Source organism: Oncorhynchus masou, chromosome 25, assembly GCF_036934945.1.
Source record: "Oncorhynchus masou masou isolate Uvic2021 chromosome 25, UVic_Omas_1.1, whole genome shotgun sequence".
In the NCBI taxonomy this organism is placed as follows: Eukaryota; Metazoa; Chordata; class Actinopteri; order Salmoniformes; family Salmonidae; genus Oncorhynchus; species Oncorhynchus masou.
This window is the reverse complement of record NC_088236.1, coordinates 130,481-152,684: the sequence shown is the minus strand read 5'-3', so window position 1 is coordinate 152,684 and position 22,204 is coordinate 130,481. Positions and strand designations below refer to the sequence as shown.

General features: G+C 45.9%; 1 protein-coding gene across 1 annotated transcript in view; it reads right to left on the bottom strand.

Moving 5' to 3' along the window:
- The window catches only part of kank1a (KN motif and ankyrin repeat domains 1a), a 122,379-nt gene that overhangs the window by 16,611 nt on the left and 83,564 nt on the right, over positions 1-22,204 (bottom strand). The window contains 4 exon segments of the mRNA XM_064936525.1: positions 4,093-4,239; positions 16,822-17,315; positions 17,426-19,560; positions 19,562-19,722. Coding sequence (XP_064792597.1) covers positions 4,093-4,239; positions 16,822-17,315; positions 17,426-19,560; positions 19,562-19,722 — 2,937 coding nt within the window.

Genomic DNA, 22,204 nt, shown 5'->3' with positions numbered 1-22,204 from the left:
ACAGTGAAATGCTGAATACAACAGGTGTAGTAGACCTCACAGTGAAATGCTGAATACAACAGGTGTAGTAGACCTCACAGTGAAATGCTGAATACAACAGGTGTAGTAGACCTCACAGTGAAATGCTGAATACAACAGGTGTAGTAGACCTCACAGTGAAATGCTGAATACAACAGGTGTAGTAGACCTCACACTGAAATGCTGACTACAACAGGTGTAGTAGACCTCACAGGGAAATGCTGAATACAACAGGTGTAGTAGACCTCACACTGAAATGCTGACTACAACAGGTGTAGTAGACCTCACAGTGAAATGCTGAATACAACAGGTGTAGTAGACCTCACAGTGAAATGCTGAATATAACAGGTGTAGTAGACCTCACAGTGAAATGCTGAATACAACAGGTGTAGTAGACCTCACAGTGAAATGCTGAATACAACAGGTGTAGTAGACCTCACAGTGAAATGCTGAATACAACAGGTCTAGCTAGACCTCACAGTGAAATGCTGAATACAACAGGTGTAGTAGACCTCACAGTGAAATGCTGAATACAACAGGTGTAGTAGACCTCACAGTGAAATGCTGACTACAACAGGTATAGTAGACCTCACAGTGAAATACTGAATACAACAGGTGTAGTAGACCTCACAGTGAAATGCTGAATATAACAGGTGTAGTAGACCTCACAGTGAAATGCTGAATACAACAGGTGTAGTAGACCTCACAGTGAAATGCTGAATACAACAGGTGTAGTAGACCTCACAGTGAAATGCTGAATACAACAGGTGTAGTAGACCTCACAGTGAAATGCTGAATACAACAGGTGTAGTAGACCTCACAGTGAAATGCTGAATACAACAGGTGTAGTAGACCTCACACTGAAATGCTGACTACAACAGGTGTAGTAGACCTTACAGTGAAATGCTGAATACAACAGGGGAAGACCTCACAGTGAAATGCTGAATACAACAGGTGTAGTAGACCTCACAGTGAAATGCTGAATACAACAGGTGTAGTAGACCTCACAGTGAAATGCTGAATACAACAGGTGTAGTAGACCTCACAGTGAAATGCTGAATATAACAGGTGTAGTAGACCTCACAGTGAAATGCTGAATACAACAGGTGTAGTAGACCTCACAGTGAAATGCTGAATACAACAGGTGTAGTAGACCTCACAGTGAAATGCTGAATACAACAGGTCTAGCTAGACCTCACAGTGAAATGCTGAATACAACAGGTGTAGTAGACCTCACAGTGAAATGCTGAATACAACAGGTGTACTAGACCTCACAGTGAAATGCTGAATACAACAGGTGTACTAGACCTCACAGTGAAATGCTTACCTTACTTAACCTAGTGTCTGTGTAGCAGGGTAACAAGGCCTTTAGCTAGCCCCTGTGTCTGTGTAGCAGGGTAACAAGGCCTCTAGCTAACCCCTGTGTCTGTGTAGCAGGGTAACAAGGCCTTTAGCTAGCCCCTGTGTCTGTGTAGCAGGGTAACAAGGCCTTTAGCTAACCCCTGTGTCTGTGTAGCAGGGTAACAAGGCCTTTAGCTAACCCCTGTGTCTGTGTAGCAGGGTAACAAGGCCTTTAGCTAGCCCCTGTGTCTGTGTAGCAGGGTAACAAGGCCTTTAGCTAACCCAGTGTCTGTGTAGCAGGGTAACAAGGCCTTTAGCTAGCCCCTGTGTCTGTTTAGCAGGGTAACAAGGCCTCCAGCTAACCCAGTGTCTGTGTAGCAGGGTAACAAGGCCTCTAGCTAACCCCTGTGTCTGTGTAGCAGGGTAACAAGGCCTCTAGCTAGCCCAGTGTCTGTGTAGCAGGGTAACAAGGCCTCTAGCTAACCCCAGTGTCTGTGTAGCAGGGTAACAAGGCCTTTAGCTAACCCCTGTGTCTGTGTAGCAGGGTAACAAGGCCTCTAGCTAGCCCCTGTGTCTGTTTAGCAGGGTAACAAGGCCTCCAGCTAGCCCCAGTGTCTGTGTAGCAGGGTAACAAGGCCTTTAGCTAGCCCCTGTGTCTGTGTAGCAGGGTAACAAGGCCTCCAGCTAGCCCCAGTGTCTGTGTAGCAGGGTAACAAGGCCTCTAGCTAGCCCCTGTGTCTGTGTAGCAGGGTAACAAGGCCTCCAGCTAGCCCCTGTGTCTCTGGGTAACAAGCAGGGTAACAAGTCCTACAGCTCCAGCTATCTCAAACATTATAAATGGGCTGTGGGTGTTTTCCAACAGTAGTAGGGAACAGTAGAGTTCTGTGCCTGAGAAGCGTTGCCAGATTGAGAGGCCAGTCCAGCCGTAGCATGGTATCGTGCAGGAGTAATGTGTGTGTGTGTGTGTGTGTGTGTGTGTGTGTGTGTGTGTGTGTGTGTGTTGCCAGATTGGAAGTAGTTCCATTGGTTGTCAGATTAGTAGTAGTTCTGTGTGTTGCCAGATTGGTAGTAGTTCCATTGGTTGTCAGATTAGTAGTAGTTCTGTGTGTTGCCAGATTGGTAGTAGTTCTGTGTGTTGTCAGATTAGTAGTAGTTCTGTGTGTTGCCAGAATAGTAGTAGTTCTGTGTGTTGCCAGAATAGTAGTAGTTCTGTGTGTTGCCAGATTAGTAGTAGTTCTGTGTGTTGCCAGATTAGTAGTAGTTCTGTGTGTTGTCAGATTAGTAGTAGTTCTGTGTGTTGTCAGATTAGTAGTAGGTCTGTGTGTTGTCAGATTAGTAGTAGTTCTGTGTGTTGTCAGATTGGTAGTAGGTCTGTGTGTTGTCAGATTGGTAGTAGGTCTGTGTGTTGTCAGATTGGTAGTAGTTCCATTGGTTGTCAGATTAGTAATAGTTATGTGTGTTGTCAGATTAGTAGTAGTTCTGTGTGTTGTCAGATTAGTAGTAGTTCTGTGTGTTGTCAGATTAGTAGTAGTTCTGTGTGTTGTCAGATTGGTAGTAGTTCTGTGTGTTGTCAGATTGGTAGTAGGTCTGTGTGTTGTCAGATTGGTCGTAGGTCTGTGTGTTGTCAGATTAGTAGTAGGTCTGTGTGTTGTCAGATTGGTAGCAGTTCTGTGTGTTGTCAGATTGGTAGTAGTTCTGTGTGTTGTCAGATTAGTAGTAGTTCTGTGTGTTGTCAGATTAGTAGTAGTTCTGTGTGTTGCCAGAATAGTAGTAGTTCTGTGTGTTGCCAGATTAGTAGTAGTTCTGTGTGTTGCCAGATTAGTAGTAGTTCTGTGTGTTGTCAGATTAGTAGTAGTTCTGTGTGTTGTCAGATTAGTAGTAGGTCTGTGTGTTGTCAGATTAGTAGTAGTTCTGTGTGTTGTCAGATTGGTAGTAGGTCTGTGTGTTGTCAGATTGGTAGTAGGTCTGTGTGTTGTCAGATTGGTAGTAGTTCCATTGGTTGTCAGATTAGTAATAGTTCTGTGTGTTGTCAGATTAGTAGTAGTTCTGTGTGTTGTCAGATTAGTAGTAGTTCTGTGTGTTGTCAGATTAGTAGTAGTTCTGTGTGTTGTCAGATTAGTAGTAGTTCTGTGTGTTGTCAGATTGGTAGTAGTTCTGTGTGTTGTCAGATTGGTAGTAGGTCTGTGTGTTGTCAGATTGGTCGTAGTTCTGTGTGTTGTCAGATTAGTAGTAGGTCTGTGTGTTGTCAGATTGGTAGCAGTTCTGTGTGTTGTCAGATTGGTAGTAGTTCTGTGTGTTGTCAGATTGGTAGCAGTTCTGTGTGTTGTCAGATTAGTAGTAGGTCTGTGTGTTGCCAGATTGGTAGTAGGTCTGTGTGTTGTCAGATTAGTAGTAGTTCTGTGTGTTGCCAGATTGGTAGTAGTTCTGTGTGTTGCCAGATTGGTAGCAGTTCTGTGTGTTGTCAGATTAGTAGCAGTTCTGTGTGTTGTCAGATTAGTAGTAGTTCTGTGTGTTGTCAGATTGGTAGTAGTTCTGTGTGTTGTCAGATTAGTAGTAGTTCTGTGTGTTTCCAGATTGGTAGTAGGTCTGTGTGTTGCCAGATTGGTAGTAGTTCTGTGTGTTGCCAGATGAGTAGTAGTTCTGTGTGTTGCCAGATGAGTAGTAGGTCTGTGTGTTGTCAGATTGGTAGTAGTTCTGTGTGTTGCCAGATTAGTAGCAGTTCTGGCGCCGTACCGTTCAAGGCGCTGGACATCTGCTGGTCCATGCGGTGCTTCAGCGTGGCCGGGCTGGGCGGGGACCTGGGGTCATGTGACACTACCTCCGTCTGGCTAACCTCTGAACTCTGGATGACTTCACTGGACACCTGTAGCTGACCCCGATCTGGACCAATCACAGAAGAGGGGAGGAGTCAGATGTAGAAGTAGACACAGGAAGAGGACAGATATAGACAGAAGGGAACACAGGAAGAGGACAGATATAGACAGAAGGGGACAGAGGAAGAGGACAGATATAGACAGACGTGGATAGATATGGACAGACGGGGACAGATAGACAGATATAGACAGAAGGGGACACAGGAAGAGGACAGATATAGACAGAAGGGGACAGATATAGACAGAAGGGGACACAGGAAGAGGACAAATATAGAAAGAAGGGGACACAGGAAGAGGACAGATATAGACAGTAGGGGACACAAGAAGAGGACAGATATAGACAGAGGGGGACACAGGAAGAGGACAGATATAGACAGAGGGGGACACACGAAAAGTACAATAGCCGAGGACGACACTCAAATACTAAAGCAGGAGTCTGTTTTTAAAAGTGTTCAGAGGAGGCAGTTAAAGAGTACAACAGGAGTCTGTCTTCAAGGAGTAGAACACCTGACTCGTTCTCTGATCTGCATCCAGAGACAGTCTGTCTGGTTCCATGAGGCTACTGAACTGGAAACAGTTAGAGACTTGGCTTCAGCATCATCTGATCAACTACCACTGGAATGTCCTGCTTCTAGAATTCACCAACACTATTTGAATACTCAGCTGAGTCTATATAAGCAGCGAGGTGAACAAGCATTAGGGAGAAGTGGGCTGATTATGTGCAACAGCAGACATGCATGTACACTTCTACCACACACCTAAGTGGTACCGAGTAGCTGCTAGAAATGAGTGCCCAGCACATGGCTACCAGGCTACCATTCCAGCGTTACATAACAGAGAAGGGTTATGAATCAGTTGTAGCTAAAGACAGAAACAACAAGTGTCCGTTGAGTCTTGTGCTGGTTCTGCCCGTTCATCTAGGGCTCTGAAACCCTGATACGGACTGCTGAAAGGTGCTTAACACCTCGGCAGTTCACTGTATGTTTGTTCATATATCACAGATACCTCACTGATCCAATAGTGTCAAAATACCCCAGAACACAAGGTGGCAGTAGCTTGTTTGGCTTGTACAAAAGTATGTGGACACCCCTTCAAATTAGTGGATTAGAATTTCAGCCACACCTGTTGCTGACAGGCCTATAAAATCTAGCACACAGCGATGCAATCTCCATAGACAAACATTGTCAGTAGAATGGTCTTACTGAAGAGCTCAGGGACTTTCAACATGGCACCATCACAGGATGCCACCTTTCCAACAAGTCAGTTTGTCAAATTTCTGCCCTGCTAGAGCTGCCCTTGTCAACTGGAAGTGCTGTTATTGTGAAATGGAAACGTCTAGGAGCAACAACAGCTCAGCCGCGAAGTGGTAGGCCACACAAGCTCACAGAACAGTGCTGCCGAGTGCTGAAGCGTGTTCCAAACTGCCTCCAGAAACAACGTCAGCACAAGAACTGTTTGTCAGGAGCTTCATGAATGGGTTTCCATGGCCTAGCAGCTGCACACAAACCGAAGATCACCATACGCAATGCCAAGCGCCGGCTGGAGTGGTGTAAAGCTCGGTGCCATTGGACTCTGGAAACGCATTCTCTGGCGTGATGAATCACGCTTCACCATCTGGCAGTCCGACATACGAATCTGGGATTGGCGGATGCCAGGAGAATGCTACCTGCCCGAAGGCTTTGAGCTTCAAAGTTCGGTGGTGGAGGAATAATGGTCTGGGCTGTTTTTCATGGTTCAGGCCCCTTAGTTCCAGTGAAGGGAAATCTTAACGCTACAGCATACAATGACACTCTAGACGATTCTATGCTTCCATCTTTGTGGCAACAGTTTGGGAAAGGCTCTTTCCTGTTTCAGCATGACAAATCGAGGTCAGTGTGGTAGAACTTGACAGGCCTGTACAGAACCCTGACCTCAACCCCACCTTTAGATGAATTGGAATGCAGACTGCGAGCCAGACCTAACCGCCCAACATCAGTGTCCGACCTCACTAATGCTCTTGTGGATGAATAGAAGCAAGTCCCCAAAGCAATGTTCCAACATCTAGTGGAACGCCTTCCCAAAAGAGTGGAGGTTATTATTGCAGCAAAGGGGGGACCAACTCCACACAGATCTTCAGTTTCTTGGCAATTTCTCGCATGGAAAAGCCTACATTTCTCAGAACAAGAACAGACGGACGAGTTTCATAAGAAAGTTCTTTGTTAATGGCCATTTTGAGCCTGTAATCGAACCCTAAACGATATCGTAATCGCAATTGATAAAAGACAGTACTGTGCAGCCGTCTTCATCAACCTGGCCAAGGCTTTTGACTCTGTCAATCACCACATTCTTATCAGCAGACTCAACAGCCTTGGTTTCTCTAATGACTGCCTCGTCTGGTTCACCAACTACTTCTCAGATAGAGTTCAGTGTTTATTTTTTGATTTTATTTCACTTTTATTTAACCAGGTAGGCCAGTTGAGAACAAGTTCTCATTTACAACTACGACCTGGTCAAGATAAAGCAAAGTAGTGTGACACAGACAACCACAGAGTTACACATGGAGTAAACAATAAAAAGCCAATAACACAAACAAATCAAATCAAATTTTATTTGTCACATACACATGGTTAGCAGATGTTAATGCGAGTGTAGCGAAATGCTTGTGCCTCTAATCAATGACACAGTAGAAAAAAAGAAAGTCTATATACAGTGTGTGCAAAAGGCATGAGGAGGTAGGCAATAAATAGGCCATAGGAGTGAATAGTTACAATTTATCAGATTAACACGAGTGATAAATGAGCAAATGGTGATGTGCAAGTAGAGATATTGGTGTGCAAAAGAGCAGAAAAGTCAACAAAGTAAAAACAATGGGGATGAGGTAGATTGGGTGGGCTATTTACAGATGGACTATATACAGCTGCAGCGATCGGTTAGCTGCTCAGATAGTTGATGTTTAAAGTTGGTGAGGGAAATAAAAGTCTCCAACTTTAGCGATTTTTGCAATTTGTTCCAGTCACAGGCAGCAGAGAACTGGAGGGAAAGGTGGCCAAATTAGGTGTTGGCTTTGGGGATGATCAGTGAGATATACCTGCTGGAACGTGTGCTACGGGTGGGTGTTGTTATCGTGACCAGAGAACTGAGATAAGGCAGAGCTTTACCTAGCATAGACTTGTAGATGACCTGGAGCCAGTTGGTCTGGTGACGAATATGTAGCGAGGGCCAGCCGACTATGTAGCGAGGGCCAGCCGACTAACCTAGTGGTTAGAATGTAGAGGTGGCAGGTAGCCTAGTGGTTAGAGCATTGGACTAGTAACCGGAAGGTTGCAAGTTCAAACCCCCGAGCCGACAAGGTACAAATCTGTCGTTCTGCCCCTGAACAGGCAGTTAACCCACTGTTCCTAGGCCGTCATTGAAAATAAGAAATTGTTCTTAACTGATTTGCCTAGTTAAATAAAGGTAATATAAATAAAAAGAAATAAGGTGATTTGGTAACAAAATGGATGGCACTGTGATAAACTGCATCCAGTTTGCAGAGTAGAGTATTGGAAGCTATTTTGTAAATAACATCGCCAAAGTCGAGGTTCGGTAGGATAGTCAGTTTTACTAGGGTAAGTTTGGCGGCGTGAGTGAAGGAGGACTGTTGCGAAATAGAAAGCCGATTCTAGATTACATTTTTGATTGGAGATGCTTAAAATTAGTCTGAAGGAGAGTTACAGTCTTGCCAGACACCTAGGTATTAATAGTTGTCCACATATTCTAGGTCGGAACCATCCAGGGTGGTGATGCTATTCGGGTGGGAGGTTGCGGACAGCAATCGTTGAAGCTCGTTTGGAGGTTAGTTAGCACAAAGAAGGGCCAGATATATACAGAATGGTGTCGTCTGCGTAGAGGTGGATCAGAGAATCACCAGCAGCAAGAGCGACATCATTGATATATACAGAGAAAAGAGTCGGCCGAGAATTGAACCCTGTGGCACCCCCATAGAGACTGCCAGAGGTCCGGAGAATTGAACCCTGTGGCATCCCCATAGAGACTGCCAGAGGTCCGGAGAATTGAACCCTGTGGCATCCCCATAGAGACTGCCAGAGGTCCGGAGAATTGAACCCTGTGGCACCCCCATAGAGACTGCCCGAGGTCCGAGAATTGAACCCTGCGGCACCCCCATAGAGACTGTCAGAGGTCCGAGAATTGAACCCTGCGGCACCCCCATAGAGACTGTCAGAGGTCCGAGAATTGAACCCTGTGGCACCCCCATAGAGACTGCCAGAGGTCCGGAGAATTGAACCCTGTGGCACCCCCATAGAGACTGCCAGAGGTCCGGAGAATTGAACCCTGTGGCACCCCCATAGAGACTGCCAGAGGTCCGGAGAATTGAACCCTGTGGCACCCCCATAGAGACTGCCAGAGGTCCGGAGAATTTAACCCTGTGGCACCCCCATAGAGACTGCCAGAGGTCCGGAGAATTGAACCCTGTGGCATCCCCATAGAGACTGCCAGAGGTCCGGAGAATTGAACCCTGTGGCATCCCCATAGAGACTGTCAGAGGTCCGAGAATTGAACCCTGTGGCACCCCCATAGAGACTGCCAGAGGTCCGGAGAATTGAACCCTGTGGCACCCCCATAGAGACTGCCAGAGGTCCGGACAACAGGCGCTCCGATTTGGCACACTTAAAAATAAAAAATAAATGAAAAATCTGCCGGCCCCAGCCGCGAACTCAGGCTCTGTGTGTGTAGTTAACCGACCCTCTCTGCCTAGTCATCAACATTTTACCTGTTGTTGTTTTAGCCGATTAGCTGTTGATGTCTTAGCTAGCTCTCCCAATCAACACCCGTGATTACTTTATGTCTCGCTGTATGTCTCTCTCTCATATGTCAATATTCCTTGTATACTGTTGTTCAGGTTAGTTATCATTGTTTTAGTTTACAATGGAGCCCCTAGTTCCACTCACATGCTGTGACCTCTCCCATTATAACCAGCTTATCCAGAGATACAACCTGAGCAGCTTACCGATCACTGTACCTGTACACAGCCCATCTGTAAATAGCCCATCCATCAACCTCATCAACATACTGTTTTTATTTACTTTGCTGCTCTTTTGCTCCAGTACCCCAGTATCTCTACTTGCACATCATCATCTGCACATCTATCACTCCAGTATGAATGCTAAATTGTAATTATTTTCACCTCTAGGGTCTATTTATTACTCTTCTACATTTGCACACACTGTACATATATTTTTCTATTTAATTTTGTGTCATTAACTGTACGTTTGTTTATGTGTAACTCTGTGTTGTTGTGTCGCACTGCTTTGCTTTATCTTGGCCAGGTCACAGTTCTCAACTAGCATCTGGTTAAATAAAGGTTAAATATAGGTGAAATAAAAAATAAATAAAAATGTAGATATTCCATTAAAAAAAATATGTCATTTCCATCTATAATAGTCATTTACAATATAAAAAATGTCTACCCTGTATTTCTGATCAATTTGATGTTATTTTAAATGGGCAAAAATGTGCTTTTCTTTCAAAAATAAGAAAATTTCTACGTGACCCCAAACTTTTGAACGGTAGTGTAGGTCTCTTTTTCAAATGCACCCTTGTATAATACAACATAAATATACACAGTCATGGTAAGCACAAATAAAACATCCCAAATCACCCAGAAAGGGGCCCCGCAAGCGGCGCAGTGGTCTAAGGCACTGAGTCCAGGCTCTGTCACAGCCGGCCGCGACCGGGAGACCCATGGGGCGGTGCAAAATTGGCCCATCATTGTCCGGGTTAGGGGAGGGTTTGGCCGGCAGGGATGCGACTCTTGTGGCGGGCCGATCGCCAGGTGTACGGTGTTTCCTCCGACACATTGGTGCGGCTGGCTTCCGAAAGGTTTAGCGGGCATTGTGTCAAGAAGCAGTGTGGCTTGGTTGGGTTCTGTTTCGGAGGACACACGGCTCTCAACCTTCGCCACTCCCGAGTCCGTATGGGAGTTGCAGCGATGAGACAAGACTGGATACAAATTGGATACCAGAAAAAGGGGTAAAAAACAAAACAACACAAACACTAAAATAAAAAATAAACAAAGTCCCCAATCAATACTCTAAACCGCCCGAACGGCACCAGAACATCAGTTACATAGTCCCCGATCAATACTCTAAACTACCAGAACATCAGTTACATATTTGTAAGTCGCTCTGGATAAGAGCGTCTGCTAAATGACTTAAATGTAAATGTACATAGTAAATGTACATAGTCCCGATCAATACTCTAAACTACCAGAACATCAGTTACATAGTCCCGATCAATACTCTAAACTACCAGAACATCAGTTACATAGTCCCGATCAATACTCTAAACTACCAAGACATCAGTTACATAGTCCCGATCAATACTCTAAACTTCCAGAACATCAGTTACATAGTCCCGATCAATACTCTAAACTACCAGAACATCAGTTACATAGTCCCGATCAATACTCTAAACTACCAGAACATCAGTTACATAGTCCTGATCAATACTCTAAACTACCAGAACATCAGTTACATAGTCCCTAATCAATACTCTAAACTACCAGAACATCAGTTACATAGTCCCGATCAATACTCTAAACTACCAGAACATCAGTTACATAGTCCCGATCAATACTCTAAACTACCAGAACATCAGTTACATAGTCCCCGATCAATACTCTAAACTACCAGAACATCAGTTACATAGTCCCGATAAATACTCTAAACTACCAGAACGGCATCAGAACATCAGTTACATAGTCCCCGATCAATACTCTAAACTACCAGAACATGAGTTACATAGTCCCCAATCAATACTCTAAACTACCAGAACATCAGTTACATAGTCCCCGATCAATACTCTAAACTACCAAGACATCAGTTACATAGTCCCTAATCAATACTCTAAACTACCAGAACATCAGTTACATAGTCCCGATCAATACTCTAAACTACCAGAACATCAGTTACATAGTCCCTAATCAATACTCTAAACTACCAAGACATCAGTTACATAGTCCCTAATCAATACTCTAAACTACCAGAACATCAGTTACATATTTGTAAGTCGCTCTGGATAAGAGCGTCTGCTAAATGACTTAAATGTAAATGTACATAGTAAATGTACATAGTCCCGATCAATACTCTAAACTACCAGAACATCAGTTACATAGTCCGGATCAATACTCTAAACTACCAGAACATCAGTTACATAGTCCCGATCAATACTCTAAACTACCAGAACATCAGTTACATAGTCCCGATCAATACTCTAAACTACCAGAACATCAGTTACATAGTCCCGATAAATACTCTAAACTACCAGAACATCAGTTACATAGTCCCGATCAATACTCTAAACTACCAGAACATCAGTTACATAGTCCCGATCAATACTCTAAACTACCAGAACGGCATCAGAACATCAGTTACATAGTCCCCGATCAATACTCTAAACTACCAGAACATCAGTTACATAGTCCCTAATCAATACTCTAAACTACCAGAACATCAGTTACATAGTCCCGATCAATACTCTAAACTACCAGAACATCAGTTACATAGTCCCGATCAATACTCTAAACTACCAGAACATCAGTTACATAGTCCCGATCAATACTCTAAACTACCCGAACGGCACCAGAACATCAGGGTGAAATGTTTTGTGAATTTTTTTGATACAGGATGCAGTGATGAGTATCACACATGTCACCTGTAACAAAACGAAGGGCACTATGGGAGATGGCATCCAATGATTTAACACTTTTTTGGTTAGTACATGATTCCATATGTGTTATTTCATAGTTTACAACTTGATTGGAGTCCACCTGTGGCCAATTCAATTGTTTGGGCATGATTTAGAAAGAAACACACCTGTCTATATAAGGTCCCATGGTTGACAGTGCATGTCAGAGCACAAACTATACCATGAAGTGTCTGTCGATCTGCGAGATAGAATTGCGATGAGGCATATATCTGGGGAAGGGTATAAAACTATTCCTACAGTGTTGAACGTTTCCAAGAGCACCGTGGTGTTCATTGGGAAATGTAAAAAATACCAGACGCCTAAAACTGTCTGTCCAACCAAACTGAGCAACCGGGAAAGAATGACAGTGAGGGAGGTGACCAAGAAGCCCATGACCACTCTGACAGAACTACATCTTGGCTGAAATGGGAGAACCTGGCAGAATGACAACAATCTCTACAGCACTTCACCATTCTGGACTTAATGGGAGAGTGGCCAGACAGACGCCTGTACATCTTTGTCCCTGAATGCAAAGTGCTGTGTCTAGAGAAAGCCAGGCACAGCTATTCACTATCCCTACCGTGAAACATGGTGGTGGCAGCATCATGCTATGGGGATGCTTTTCAGTGGCAGGGACTGGGAGACTGGTAAGGATAGAGGGAACAATGAATGGAGCCAAATACAGGCAAAAGCCTTGATGGGCACCTGCTTCAGAGTGCAAATGACAATAGACTGGGGTGACGATGAACATTCCAACAGGACAATGACTCCAAGTATACAGTCAAAGCAATGCTGGAACGGCTTCGGAACAAGAATGTGAACATCTTTGAGTGGCCCAGCTAAAGCCCAGACTTGAATCCCATTGGAAATCTATGGAAAAGATTTGAAGATTGCTGTTGTAGTTCCAGTAGTTAGCTACATGGTAAAACAGTAGTGTGTAGTTCCAGTAGTTAGCTACATGGTAAAACAGTAGTGCGTAGTTCCAGTAAGCTACATGGTAAAACAGTAGTGTGTAGTTCCAGTAGTTACCTTGGATACGAAGACAGCAAAGACAACTATGTAGCTAGCTAACACTACACTAATCGAGTCGTTGAGTGTAATAGTTTCTACAGTTCTAGTGGACGTTAGCTAGCTGCTGTGCTAGTGGACGTTAGCTAGCTGCTGGGCAGAAAGCAGTGTAGACTACGTTAGGACGACGAAATACGATAATTACGCAATTATCTTTGATACAAAGACGGCTATGTAGCTAGCTAAGAAGAAATTGCTAAGATTAGACAAATCAAACCGTTGTACTATAATGAAATGTAATGAAAAGTTATACTACCTGCGGACCGAAGTGTAGATGCGACCGCTCGCTCCAACCCGGATGATGTATCACTAGCCACTTTAACTATGTCACTTTGTTTACATACTCATCTCATATGTATATACTGTACTCGATACCATCTACTGTATCTTGCCTATGCCGCTCTGTACCATCACTCATTCACGTGTATAAGGTAGTAGTTTTGGAATTGTTAGCTAGATTACTCGTTGGTTATTACTGCATTGTCGGAACGAGAAGCACAAGCATTTCACTACACTCACATTAACATCTGCTAACCATGTGTATGTGACAAATAAAATTTGATTGGATTTGATTTGATGAATATGCATATCCTTGCTTCAGGTCCTAAGCTACAGGCAGTTAGATTTGGGCATGTCATTTTAGGCTAAAATTCCTTAATTAAGAGGCGTTAATAACCCTTTGTAAACTTTTGGAAAAAATGGTGTTTGACCAGAGACAATGCTATTATACAGTAAACAAATTGACAGACTTTCAGCTCGCTTATAGAGAAGGACACTCAACAAGCACAGCACTTATACAAATGACTGATGATTGGCTGAGAGAAATTGATGATAAATGGACTGTGTGGGCTGTTTTGTTAGTTCAGTTCTGCTTTTGACATTATTGATCATAGTCTGTTGCTGGAAAACCGTATGTGTTATGGCTTCACACCCCTGCTATAACATGGATAAAAAGTTACCTGTCTAACAGAACACAGAGGGTCTTTAATGGAAGCCTCTCCAACATAATCCAGTTAGAATCAGGAATTCCCCAGGGTAGCTGTCTTGGCCCCTTACTTTTTTCAATCTTTGCTAACGACATGCCACTGACTTTGAGTAAAGCCTGTGTGTCTATGTGGATGAATCAACACTATACATATCAGCTACCACAGTGACTGAAATGACTTCAAGACTTAACAAAGAGCTGCAGTTAGTTTCAGAAAAGGTGGAAAGGAATTAGTTAGTAGAATGGGTGGCAAGGAATAAGTTAGTACTACATATTTCAAAAACAAAAAGCATTGTATTTGGGACAAAACACTCACTAAACCCTAAACCTCAACTAAATCTTGTAACAAATAATGTGGAAATTGAGCAAGTTGAGGTGACTAAACTGCTTGGAGTAACCCTAGATTGCAAACTGTAATGGTCAAAACATGTTGATACAACAGTAGCTGAGATGGGTGAAGTCTGTCCATTATACAGTGATGCTCTACCTTCTTAACAACACTATCAACAAGGTAGGTCCTACAGGCCCTAGTTTCTACCTTCTTAACAACACTATCAACAAGGCAGGTCCTACAGGCCCTAGTTTCTACCTTCTTAACAGCACTATCAACAAGGCAGGTCCTACAGGCCCTAGTTCTGTCGCACTGTTCAGTGGTGTGGTCAGGTGCCACAAAGAAGAATTTAGGAAAAGTATAATTGTCTCAGAACAGGGCAGCACCACTGGCCCTTGGATGTACACAGAGAGCTAATATTAATAATATGCATGTCAACTCTCCTGGCTCAAAGTGGAGGAGAGATGGACTTCATCACTACTTGTATTTGTGAGAAGTGACATGCTGAATGTACCGAGCTGTCTGTTTAAACTACTGGCACACAGCTCAGACACCCATGCATACCCCACAAGACATGCCACCAGAGGTCTCCTCACAGTCCCCAAGTCCAGAACAGACTATGGGAGGTGCACAGTACTACATAGAGACATGACTACATGGAACTCTATTCCACAGTACTACATAGAGCCATGACTACATGGAACTCTATTCCACAGTACCACATAGAGCCATGACTACATGGAACTCTATTCCACAGTACTACATAGAGCCATGACCACATGGAACTCTATTCCTCAGTACTACATAGAGCCATGACTACATGGAACTCTATTCCACAGTACTACATAGAGCCATGACTACATGGAACTCTATTCCACAGTACTACATAGAGCCATGACTACATGGAACTCTATTCCACAGTACTACATAGAGCCATGACTACATGGAACTATATTCCACAGTACTACATAGAGCCATGACTACATGGAACTCTATTCCACAGTACTGCATAGAGACATGACTACATGGAACTCTATTCCACAGTACTACATAGAGCCATGACTACATGGAACTCTATTCCACAGTACTACATAGAGCCATGACTACATGGAACTCTATTCCACAGTACTACATAGAGCCGTGACCACATGGAACTCTATTCCACAGTACTACATAGAGCCGTGACTACATGGAACTCTATTCCACAGTACTACATAGAGCCGTGACTACATGGAACTCTATTCCACAGTACTACATAGAGCCGTGACTACATGGAACTCTATTCCACAGTACTACATAGAGCCGTGACTACATGGAACTCTATTCCACAGTACTACATAGAGCCATGACTACATGGAACTCTATTCCACAGTACTACATAGAGCCATGACTACATGGAACTCTATTCCACAGTACTACATAGAGCCATGACTACATGGAACTCTATTCCACAGTACTACATAGAGCCATGACTACATGGAACTCTATTCCACAGTACTACATAGAGCCATGGCTACATGGAACTCTATTCCACAGTACTACATAGAGCCATGGCTACATGGAACTCTATTCCACAGTACTACATAGAGCCATGGCTACATGGAACTCTATTCCACAGTACTACATAGAGCCATGACTACATGGAACTCTATTCCACAGTACTACATAGAGCCATGACTACATGGAACTCTATTCCACAGTACTACATAGAGCCATGACTACATGGAACTCTATTCCACAGTACTACATAGAGCCATGACTACATGGAACTCTATTCCACAGTACTACATAGAGCCATGACTACATGGAACTCTATTCCACAGTACTACATAGAGCCATGACTACATGGAACTCTATTCCACAGTACTACATAGAGCCATGACTACATGGAACTCTATTCCACAGTACTACATAGAGCCATGACTACATGGAACTCTACTCCACAGTACTACATAGAGACATGACTACATGGAACTCTATTCCACAGTACTACATAGAGCCATGACTACATGGAACTCTATTCCACAGTACTACATAGAGCCATGACCACATGGAACTCTATTCCACAGTACTACATAGAGCCATGACCACATGGAACTCTATTCCACAGTACTACATAGAGCCGTGACCCCATGGAACTCTATTCCACAGTACTACATAGAGCCATGACTACATGGAACTCTATTCCACAGTACTACATAGAGCCATGACTACATGGAACTCTATTCCACAGTACTACATAGAGCCATGACTACATGGAACTCTATTCCACATCAGGTAACTGATACAGCAGTAGAATCAGATTTAAAATGCAGATAACACACCTTATTGAACAGCGGGGACTGTGAAGCAACACAAACATAGACACATTCATAAAAACACACAATAACATAAGCTCTATGTTATATCAGACTGAGAAGAGAGCAGGCTAACAGTAGATAAATGGTCTGTCTGGTGTAATGATATTCTGTGTGGCCTACCTGTAGTGGTGCTGCTGCTATCTCGCTGTGTTCTCAGATCCTCAGCACTGCCACACTTCATGACAGAGCTGATAGAAGTCAGAGTGTTGACCAGCTGGCTGTTGATAGAACCAAAGTGGGTGAACTGAGAAGAGCAGGGCTGTCCGAAAGCATCCGCTAGCTCACTGTAGTTCTCAGTCAACAGCATCTGTTGTTCCTGAAGTAGCTTCTGAAGCCTCTCTATGTAGTGGTCTAGTCCTGCACCCCCCTCCACCTGCTGGGGCGGTGGTATGGCCTGGGCCTGGGGTGGTACAACAGTCGTCACTGCAATGGTCTCCTGGGTAACAGCGGTTCCGTCCAGGTGGGAGGGGCCACATGCAATGTTCCGGGTCTTCAGGCCGACCAGGAAGTTAGTGTGGATGCCGATCAGGCCGACGCCCACCTCTTTGGTCTGGGCCGACCATGCCTCCTCCGTACCGCCGTCTCGCTCCGCTGTGTTTCCCACGGCAACAGACCTAAGGAAGAAAAGTTGAACATTCTATTCAACTTTTATGTGTTCAAAAAACATGATTTAAATGTATTGTATTATATCCCCATGGTTAAATGAATCTAATAGAAAAAGTACCTGGTTTTGGTCTGTGGGTCTTTGATCAGCCCCTCGCCCACAGCGACAGTCCTTGTGTGATTGGTTAGCGTGCTGGTGTGTTGGGAGGCTGTGTGGAGCAGGGGGGTGTTGGTACAGCCATCAGCTAGCACCACCGTCTCTGTGTTGGTGTGTTGGCTAGCGGTCTCCAGTAGGGTGCTGGTATGTTGGGAGGCTGTGTCTGGGGTTACCATGACAGCAGAGTCCGTGGTGGTGCCCAGGACAGGGTTAGTCCCCGTGGTAACCAGCTGTCTGATGGGAGAGACGGTGACGTCTCTAGAACACTCCCCAATGCCCACCGACCTGCTCTCCCTCTCCTTGGCCTCGGTCTCCTGGGCCTGACACAGCTGTAGACTGTCTACTTCCTCATCAGTGTTCACTCCCTGGTCACACAGCCCCACCTCCACCCCCACCCCCTGGTCACACACCTCCAACTGCCTCCCCACACACTGGTCCTGCACCTCTACCCTCTCCTGCACTAGCCACCTCTCCATGGGCAGGTCAGGACCCGAAGCAGTGTGTCTCAGGCTGGGTTGACAGGACACCCCTACCCCTACAGTGTGGAGGGTCTCCCCTGTGGAGGCATGGCTGGTCTCTAGATGGTTCCCCACTCCCTGGCTGTGTGTCTGGACTCTCCAGGTCTCTGAGCCAGTGCTCTGGGTGTCTGGCCGCGCCTGGCAGGCCATGCTGTAGGTGTCTGGCCGTACCTGGCAGCCTTTATCAGCCCTCTTCTTATTGGCTCCGCCAGCGGCCTGCAGCTCTAGCTTCAGCTTGGACATCTCCATCATGTGGGTGGTCTCTCTCAGGTCCACCTCTAGCCGGTAGATCTTCTCCTTCAGGGCCTCGATGGTCTGCTGCTGCAAGTCTAGCTCTGCCTCCACCTCGCTGGTCACGCCCAACATGGCTTCCGTCACGCCCGTCCCAGCACTGCGAGTCTCACGCTGCTCCGTCGCCATTCCGATGTCACAGTAGAAGCGTCGTTGTTGTACCATCGTCATCACCGGCGACTTCCTCTGGGCGACCACCGTGGCGTCGTTCATGTTCTCATCTGGGCCGACCGCCGTGGAGGTGAGCTGGTTGTTGTTATTGTGGGTGAGAGGGAGGGAGGTCTGGGTCTCCCTGGCCTGGTGAGACCCTTGATCCTGGCTGTTTGCCCCCAGGGCTTGGACCTCTGCAGCCAGCCTCCTGAACTCCTCCATCCCCTTGGTACTCTGACTATGGCCCTGACACTCCTGGCCCTCTGGCTCCATGATGTGCAGATCCTGGGTCTGTAGGGTATGTGTCTGGGGGTCCAGCTGGTCGGCCAACTGGTCAGCACTGCCCACGCTATAGGACCTCTTCCTGAACCCCCCCACTATGCCCCCCACCCCCAGCCTCTGGTTCTTCTGACAGGTCATCTGTCTCTTCTCCTCCTGCAGCACGGCTATCTTCACCTGCAGGATAGGTATGGTCTTCACCTTCTCCTCTAGCTCCTTCAGCCTCCGCAGGGCCACCACCATCTGCTCCCGGATGTGCTGCAGGTGGAGCGGAGACACGTTGGTGGCCGGCGTGGTCATGCCCGAGGACATGGGGCTGTGGTGCATAGAGGAACCCATGGAAGTGTAGTAGGGGTTGTACTCTCCACTACCTCCACCCCCGTTGGGAAGCAGGGGGGAGAACAGGGAGGTGCTGGACCCCCCCATCCCTCCGAAGGAGGCCAGGCGGTGGCGAGGAGCAGGGCCAGGGGGTTCGGAGGGGGAGGGGGGCTGCATGAGGTGGCGCTCCTGTTCTAACCTCCTCCTCGTCTCCATCAGGGTCTTCTCAACCTGGGGGTTGAGGAGGGGAGGTTCCCACGGAGAGGAGGGCGGGAGAAGGGGCCGTTGAGGGCCTTCGGCGGGGACGCTCAGGTAGCCCTCAGGGGGTAGGGGAGGAAGGGGAGGCTCACAGGAAGGGAGAGGGGCATGGGCGTGGTAAATCAGGGTGGGGGGAGGGTGAGGCTTGGGGGAGGGGTAGAAGAGGGGACTCTGCTGTGCCTCTTCACTGGAGGAGGGTAGGGAGCCTGTGGAGGTCCATTCAGCCTGGCCCTGCCCACTGTACCCACTGCCCCCACCAGAGCAACCTCCCCTGGGCACGGGCTCCCACCGTCGGCCGGACAGGCCTGGATTTCCTCTGGATGTTCAGCCTCTTGAGGGTGTTGCCACGCTGTATGTCGTCCACATACTTCAGGAAGTCCAGGTCTAGCTGATAGCCATATGGGGGCGTGGCCTCAGTACCCCTGCTGACAGACCTCTCTCCTCTCTCTATGGGAAGAAGAGAAGAACAAAAGGCATTGGAACTCGAGTCATACCAGGAAACACATGTTGCAGTAAATTGGTTCTGTAACAATGACATTACAGGTATGGAACAATAGCTATAAATGGATCAGAGAATTCAATTCTTTGAAAATTACATGACAACTTTAAACCCCAGTGTTGCTTCTCTGGCAGCTGCTGGGAGAACAGTGGTCTAGTATGACGTGAGAACGAAGCCTCATCACCTGACAGTCATGGCCACAACAAGCATGGACAACATTAGCTACAATACAAGTTTCACCAAGGACTATGCAGTCAACAGCAGACAGAAAGGAATTATCTGTTAAAAAGAAACAAGTTTGGTCATTGAGCACGAAGGACATAAAATATAAAACAAATATTGTTTTAACAAACGTAATACAAAATTCTGATAATTTTCCCAAAATTTCACAGAGAACCAGAATTCTTACTGGTTGGTAGGTGATCAATTACTGATGTCATGCAATAATATTCAAATTTATCACTTAAAAATCAAACAATGTGATTTTCTGGATTTTTGTTTTAGATTCTGTCTCTCACAGTTGAAGTGTACCTATGATAAAAATTACAGACCTCTACATGCTTTGTAAGTAGGAAAACCTGCAAAATCGGAAGATATATGCAACACCACCTCTGCCAAGCTGATCATCAACACAGGGGCCCCTCAGGGGTGTGTGCTCAGCCCCCTCCTGTACACCCTATTCACCCACGTCTGGGTGGCCTCCACAACACGACTCCAACTCAATCATCAAGTTTGCTGATGAAGCGTGGTATGCCTGATTACCAACAACACTGAGACAGCCTACAGACAGAAGGTGAGGGCAGAGTGGTGCCGGGGAAATAACCTCTCCCTCAACGTCAACAAAACGAAGGAGCAGATCTTCCATCCTCGTCGCCCCAGTGGTGAGGGTCAAAAGCTTCAAGTTCCTTCATCACTTAAAAACCTGAAATGGAACTATTCAACTTTGGCGGCTGAAGAAATTCGGCATGCCCCCCACACAAACTTCTACAGAGCATTCTGTCGGCCTGCATCCCTGCCTGGTACAGGAACTGCCCCCAACCACATGGCTCTCCAGAGTGTGGTGCGGTCAGCCCAACGCATAACCATGGGGCACGCCCCACATGAAAAAATACCACAGTTTACTATAGAAAACTACAGTACTTACTATGGAATGTTAGAGTAAACTGTAGTATACTGTAGAATACTGTACTACACACTGTAGTATCCATCCATCATGTGCAGTACTTGCTATTGAATGTTATAGTATAATACAGTAAATACTACAGTAATATACACAAAAACACACTTTTTCCACTATAGGAAAAACGACAGTTTTTAATTTGCATCCTTTTCACTCCCCCACCCATAAGGGAGAGACCGACATGCTTTTCACTCCCCCACCCATAAGGGAGAGACCGACATGCTTTTCACTCCCCCACCCATAAGGGAGAGACCGACATGCTTTTCACTCCCCCACCCATAAGTGAGAGACCGACATGCTTTTCACTCCCCCACCCATAAGTGAGAGACCGACATGCTTTTCACTCCCCCCACCCATAAGTGAGAGACCGACATGCGTTTCACTCCCCCACCCATAAGTGAGAGACCGACATGCTTTTCACTCCCCCACCCATAAGTGAGAGACCGACATGCTTTTCACTCCCCACCCATAAGGGAGAGACCGACATGCGTTTCACTCCCCCACCCATAAGTGAGAGACCGACATGCGTTTCACTCCCCCACCCATAAGTGAGAGACCGACATGCTTTTCACTCCCCCACCCATAAGTGAGAGACCGACATGCGTTTCACTCCCCCCCCCACCCATAAGTGAGAGACCGACATGCTTTTCACTCCCCCACCCATAAGTGAGAGACCGACATGCTTTTCACTCCCCCACCCATAAGTGAGAGACCGACATGCTGTGTTCCCTACAGGTTATATGTAAAAGACAATGAAATCCGCTGCTAAAGTATTTTATACTGTGGGCTGCTTGCCCTCCAGGACATTTAAAGCACTCTGTGTCAAAGGAAGACCAAGAAGATCATTAAGGAGCCACCCGAACCACAGTCTGCTCACCCCGCTACCATCTGGCAGACAGAGACAGTACAGATACATCAGAGCTGGAACCAAGAGACTGAGACACAGCTTCTATTACCATCAGACTGCAGAACAGCTTCTATCACCAGACCATCAGACTGTAGAACAGCCATCACTTGCCGGCTACCTCCCAGGTACCTTGAGTCTGATGTAAAGTTGAAGTCAGAAGTTTACATAACACTCAGGAAGGAGACGTGTTCTGTCTCCTAGAGATTAACATACTTTGGTGCGAAAAGTGCAAATCAATCACAGAACAACAGCAAAGGACCTTGTGAAGATGCTGGAGGAAACAGGTACAAAAGTATCTATATCCACAGTAAAACAAGTCCTATATCGACATAACCAGAAAGGC